General features: G+C 58.0%; 1 protein-coding gene across 1 annotated transcript in view; it reads right to left on the bottom strand.

The window, feature by feature from the left end:
* LOC102752233 (NADH-cytochrome b5 reductase 3) overlaps positions 1-6,245 on the bottom strand; it is a 25,104-nt gene that overhangs the window by 13,728 nt on the left and 5,131 nt on the right. The window contains exon 2 of the mRNA XM_006775946.2: positions 3,545-3,676. Coding sequence (XP_006776009.1) covers positions 3,545-3,628 — 84 coding nt within the window. The 5' untranslated portion in view covers positions 3,629-3,676. The remainder of the gene's footprint in view (positions 1-3,544; positions 3,677-6,245) is intronic.

Below are 6,245 nucleotides of genomic sequence, written 5' to 3'. Positions count from 1 at the left end.
TTCACAGGCGGCCGGGAGACTGGTCAGGCCCACCCACAGGCGGCGTTCTCAGCGGGCGGGTGGCACAGACTCCTCAGGGGGACGAGCAGCTCTGAGCATCACTGGAGCGTGTGAGCGAGGCGGGTGGCCTGGGTCTCAGGAAAGATGGCTCCCAGCCCGGCTCAGGACATGGGGCTGCTGGTGGCTGGGGCCTCTCTACCCCAGCAGCCCAGGCCTGCAGCTGCCTCCCCAGAAGCCTTTGCCCTCTGGGCAACAGAGCCCCAAGGCCTCCTGGGAGCAGATTCCAGAATTACCGGCTGGTCCTGAGGCTCACGGCCGGAAACGCACACACCAGACAATTGTGGAGGAAGAACAGAAATGAGAGGCATCGAGAATGACTGCACTGGCACCCTCGCTCAGGGCCCAGCGGTCAGGCCAGATCTGGGGACGGCTCAGCACGGGGCCGGCACCAGGAGGCTGCTGGCCGCGGTGATCTGAGAGCAGACCCAGCGCCTCGGGGACCTTCGGGTCACCTGTCAGGTCCAGTTCAGAGAGAAGGGCAGCAGCAGGCCCTTCCCGGGCCCGTGGGGAGCACAGCAGAAGTGTCAAAAGCAGGACCCCTGCTGACCGTGCAAAGCCATCAGGCTACTGCTCGGACATCTGCCGGCTGCTCATCGAAGGGGACTGGAGGTCTACGGTGTGACATCCCTATGACCATATACTAGGTAGTCGTCAAAAATGAGGAATCAGTCCGGCCGGTGTGCCCCAGTTGTCGAGCACCAACCTATGAACCAGGAGGTCACGGTTCAATTCCCAGTCAGGGCGCAGGCCCGGGCTGCAGGCTCAGTCCCCAGTGTGGGGCGTGCAGGAGGCAGCCGATCACTGATTCTCATCATTGATGTTTCTATCTTACTCTCCCTCTCCCTTCCTCTATGAAGTCAATAAAAATATATTTTTTAAAAAGAAAGAATCAGCTTTGGGGTAGACATGGGAAAGTGTCCATGCCATATGGCCGGTGAGAAAGGCTATTAAAACTCCGGGTATGCACACCTGGGCCTCCACCACCAGGTGCATACAGACGTGATGCCCGAGAAGGCTCAGGCTGACAGTAATGGGACCCACTGCAGTGTGGGGGTGGGGGGCTGGTGAGTGGGACCCACTGCACAGTGTGGGGTTGGAGGGCTGGTGAGAGGGACCCACTGCACAGTGTGAGGGTGGGGGGCTGGTGAGTGGGGCCCACTGCACAGTGTGGGGTTGGAGGGCTGGTGAGAGGGACCCACTGCACAGTGTGAGGGTGGGGGGCTGGTGAGTGGGGCCCACTGCACAGTGTGGGGTTGGAGGGCTGGTGAGAGGGACCCACTGCACAGTGTGAGGGTGGGGGGCTGGTGAGTGGGGCCCACTGCACAGTGTGGGGTTGGAGGGCTGGTGAGAGGGACCCACTGCACAGTGTGAGGGTGGGGGGCTGGTGAGTGGGGCCCACTGCACAGTGTGGGGTTGGAGGGCTGGTGAGAGGGACCCACTGCACAGTGTGAGGGTGGGGGGCTGGTGAGTGGGGCCCACTGCACAGTGTGGGGTTGGAGGGCTGGTGAGAGGGACCCACTGCACAGTGTGAGGGTGGGGGGCTGGTGAGTGGGGCCCACTGCACAGTGTGGGGTTGGAGGGCTGGTGAGAGGGACCCACTGCACAGTGTGAGGGTGGGGGGCTGGTGAGTGGGGCCCACTGCACAGTGTGGGGTTGGAGGGCTGGTGAGAGGGACCCACTGCACAGTGTGAGGGTGGGGGGCTGGTGAGTGGGGCCCACTGCACAGTGTGGGGTTGGAGGGCTGGTGAGAGGGACCCACTGCACAGTGTGAGGGTGGGGGGCTGGTGAGTGGGGCCCACTGCACAGTGTGGGGTTGGAGGGCTGGTGAGAGGGACCCACTGCACAGTGTGAGGGTGGGGGGCTGGTGAGTGGGGCCCACTGCACAGTGTGGGGTTGGAGGGCTGGTGAGAGGGACCCACTGCACAGTGTGAGGGTGGGGGGCTGGTGAGTGGGGCCCACTGCACAGTGTGGGGTTGGAGGGCTGGTGAGAGGGACCCACTGCACAGTGTGAGGGTGGGGGGCTGGTGAGTGGGGCCCACTGCACAGTGTGGGGTTGGAGGGCTGGTGAGAGGGACCCACTGCACAGTGTGAGGGTGGGGGGCTGGTGAGTGGGGCCCACTGCACAGTGTGGGGTTGGAGGGCTGGTGAGAGGGACCCACTGCACAGTGTGAGGGTGGGGGGCTGGTGAGTGGGGCCCACTGCACAGTGTGGGGTTGGAGGGCTGGTGAGAGGGACCCACTGCACAGTGTGAGGGTGGGGGGCTGGTGAGTGGGGCCCACTGCACAGTGTGGGGTTGGAGGGCTGGTGAGAGGGACCCACTGCACAGTGTGAGGGTGGGGGGCTGGTGAGTGGGGCCCACTGCACAGTGTGGGGTTGGGGGGGACTGGTGAGTGGGACCCACTGCACAGTGTGGGGTTGGGGGGGGCCGGTGAATGAGACCCACTGCACAGTGTAAGGTTGGGATGCGGCCTGGTGAGTGGTACCCACTGCCCGAATATGGGGTGTCAGGGGGATCACTCACATTTCACACACAGAATTTTTATGGTGAGCACATATAAATCATACATTACTGGAATTAAAAAGCAAGGAAAATGAATTTTAAGAAATGAAGTTTAAGAAAAGAAAGGATTTCAAAACCTTATGATTTCATTTGAGTAAGAAGACAGTGTGTACGGAACATCAGGAAGAACAGTGTGGTCTCGCTGGGAGGAGTGGCCTCCCCTCTCTCAGGTTTTAATCTCTCCTATGGACTCGGCACAATCACCCACACCTCCCACCAGCGCAGGGAGCCCGGCCCTGTGCCGGGAGATCTGAGACTGTCCGTGCTCCGTGACTCCGTCTCCCCGTGACCAGAAACAGCACCGCGAGGGACTTGGATCGGGAAGGGGAAGGGGCACAGGGCAAAGGAGGGAGGGACGGCTTTAAGTCAGGAGCAGAAGTTAAAAAGGGAAACGTCAAAGGAGGGCCAGAGCGAACCTCTCGGAGGGCGGGGAGGAGGGGGGGTGGAGGGGCAGGTGGAGAAGAGCCCTTGTCTTCAAGGAAGAGGCACTGGGAGTGGAAGCACCTGGGACCACCCGGAGGCCACAGCCTGAGTCCTGGCTCCACCTCTAGCTGACAGTGTGACCTAAATGCCCTCCACTCCTCTCTCGCCCTCTGTTTTCCCATCTGTTAAATGGGTGCCTGGACTCGAAAGTCCTGAGGGGTCCCTCCCCCTCGGACCTTCTGTGGGACAGTGAGTGTGGTTCAGAGAATGTGCTCTGTGGCCAGAAACCTGGGTTCAAATCCCTCTGCCACTTACTGGTAACCATAGAAACTGACATCACCTTGCTTTCCCCACCTCTTAAATGGGCAGATAACAGGACCTGTGCTTCAGAGGGGGCCGTGTCCTGAGCACAGAGCAGGCGCCAGGGAAATGCTGTGACGCTGACAAGGGGAGAGGTGCCCCTGGGGGCCCACGCCCTGTGACCCCGCAGGTCGCACTCACCTCCTTGTCTATGAGCCGCAGCGGGTACTTGATGTCCGGGCTCTCGAGGGTGATAGCCGGGGTGGAGCGCTGGAACAGCTTCATGAGCAGGTTGTAGAGGAACCAGACTGGGGAGAGGACCACGTGGCCCAACTGAAAGGACAGGGACAGACCCAGAGGTCAGTGCGGGCACGGGGAGGGGCTGTCACCTGCCCTTCCCGCCAACACCAGCTGGTTCCCTCTGAGCCCCCTCTCACCTCTGCACCCAGGGAACCCCAGCGTGCATTCTGGTGCCGCCTGGGAGCAGTTACAAAAACCAGACTCCTGGAGCCCGTCAGGGCAGTATGAGTCACTGGAAACCTCCCTTTGCCCCGAGGAACAGGGAGGATGCAGAAAGCTACATGACGGAGCATGCCTCCCTTTTCACTCTGGCTGCCAGGAAGCTCGGAGTCAAGTTCCCAAGTAATCCTGCTCCCTCCCTCCCTTTCTTCCTTCAGTCACCTTCCCTGATCCGATTAAGCTCCACCTAGACAAGCAGACAAACCCGTGAGCCCTGGGGCTCTGCCTTCAGGTGTGAGGGGCGGCTAAGGCACTGAGCTGGGCACTGGAAGCTCTGGTCCTTGTGGCTGTGTGACCCGGGCAAGTCCCTCCCCTCTCTGAGCCGAACTGGGCCAGCCATCTGCAGGGTTCTGGAAGCTAAGAGGTCACTGCCCAGCACCACGCTGGGCCCCGCACAGGCGGTAAGCTCCTGACAACTCCATGAGGTCGGTGCTGTCATCACCACCATTTACAAATGAGGAGAAAGCTCAGAGAGGTGAAGCAACTCGCCACGTGACCCGAGTCCACCTGCTTCCCCAATCACACACTTAAACCTCGGGCCCACACTCACTCCCTTGCGTGGCCCGAAGCCTCCTCCTGCCCCCCACATCTCAGTCTCACAAAGACACTAAGGGGTGCTTTGGATTTTTTTAAAACAGAAAATCCAAAACCCACGGCAGGATGGCTCATTGCTCAGTTTACCCGGAGAGGACAGATGCCTTGGCAAAGACAGACAACAGGCCTCCCGCCCGTACTGGCTGTTTTCGTCCCTGGCTGATCACTCAGCCTCTCTGAGCTCAGTTCCCCATCTGTGAAATGGGGATCATAAGCCTCACTCCCAGGCTGTGAAGATGGAAATAAGCCATGGAAAGTGTCTAACCCGGGCCAGGTCCCCGGCAGGCCCGAGCCCACGGAGCATCCGCTGTGCCGCAGCGACCCCCTGGCCATCCGGAAGCTGGGTCCTGAGCAGCCTCCGCGATCTGGGCCACAGGAAAGGGGCGGGATGTCAGGAGCCTCCTGATGCCACGTAAGGGCCCACCACTGCCCTGGGGGCTCCCCGTCCCCAACCACAAGGAAACGCTGAGGGCCGTTCTCCAGAATAAGTGGCCACAACTTCAAAATGTCAATGCCCCAAACAAAGAACGTCTGAGAAGCTGGTCCAGCTTAGAGGAGGCTCTGGTAGGCTGAGTGCGGCCCCAGAAGAGACGTCCACCTGGAACCTGGAATGTGACTCTGGGAAAAGGGTCTTGGCCCATGTAATTCAACTGAGGATCTTGAGATGAGATCATCTTGGATCATCCCAGGGGCCCTAAGTCCCGTGACAACCTTCCTTATGAGAGAGAGGAGCCTCCGAGACGGCCATGTGAAGGGATGGGGCCACAAGCCAAGGAAACCGAGGATGGCCAACAGCCATGAGGAGAAGCAGGAAGAGGCGGGAAGGGCTCCCCTCGACCTCCAGAGTGCGGCCCTCCCACACTCGATTTCAGGCTGTGGCCCAGAACTGTGAGAGAATACATTTCTGCTGTTTCATGCCACCCAGTTTGTGGCAATCTTCATGCCGCCCTAGGACACTAATACTGAGGCCAAGAGACAGAACGACTGAATGCAATGTGCAGTCTTGGATTAGATCATGGCCCAGGGGAAAAAAACAGTTATGAAGGGCAATCCTGAGACAATGGTGATATATGAACTCGGGCCCATGGATCACACGATAGCGTTGTATCCACGTTACTTCCATAATTTGCTCACTACCGTGTAGTAGGCAAAAGAATGTCCTTCTTCTTAGGAGAAAGTATTTAGGGGCAAAGGAGTATCATATCTATGACACTCAAGTAGTTAAAAAATATATACACACACAATAAGGCAAATGTTAACATTTGGTACATCTGCAGGAAGAGTATACAAGTGCCCTTTAGACAGTCTTGCAACTTTACTGTCAGCTTGAAATTATTTCAAAATAAAAAGTGGGGCATGGTGTAGGGGAGCCCACAGTGGTGGTTCAAACAGGGAGGCTGAGACCCAAAAGTTCACACAAAACACTGGCTCTTGCCGAAGCCGGTTTGGCTCAGTGGATAGAGCGTCGGCCTGGGGACTGGAAGGTCCCAGGTTCGATTCTGGTCAAGGGCATAAAATATATTAAAAAAAAAAAAAAAAAAACACTGGCTCTTAAGAAAGCTGTGTCAGCCCTGGCCGCGAGTTCAGTTGCGCTGAGCATCGTCCCAATACACCAAGATTCCAGTCAGGCACATATGAGAATCAACCAATGAATGCATAAATAAGTGCAACAACAAATCGATATTTCTCTCAAAGCCTCTCTCTCTCTCTCTCTCTCTCTCCCTTCCTCTCTCTCTCAAATCAATTTTTTTTAAAAAAAAAAATCTCACTGAGAATTTAAAACAAAAGC

This window comes from Myotis davidii, unplaced genomic scaffold (genome assembly GCF_000327345.1).
Source record: "Myotis davidii unplaced genomic scaffold, ASM32734v1 scaffold428, whole genome shotgun sequence".
NCBI lineage: Eukaryota > Metazoa > Chordata > Mammalia > Chiroptera > Vespertilionidae > Myotis > Myotis davidii.
Note: the sequence above shows the minus strand (reverse complement) of the source record. Positions and strands in the feature narration are given on the sequence as shown.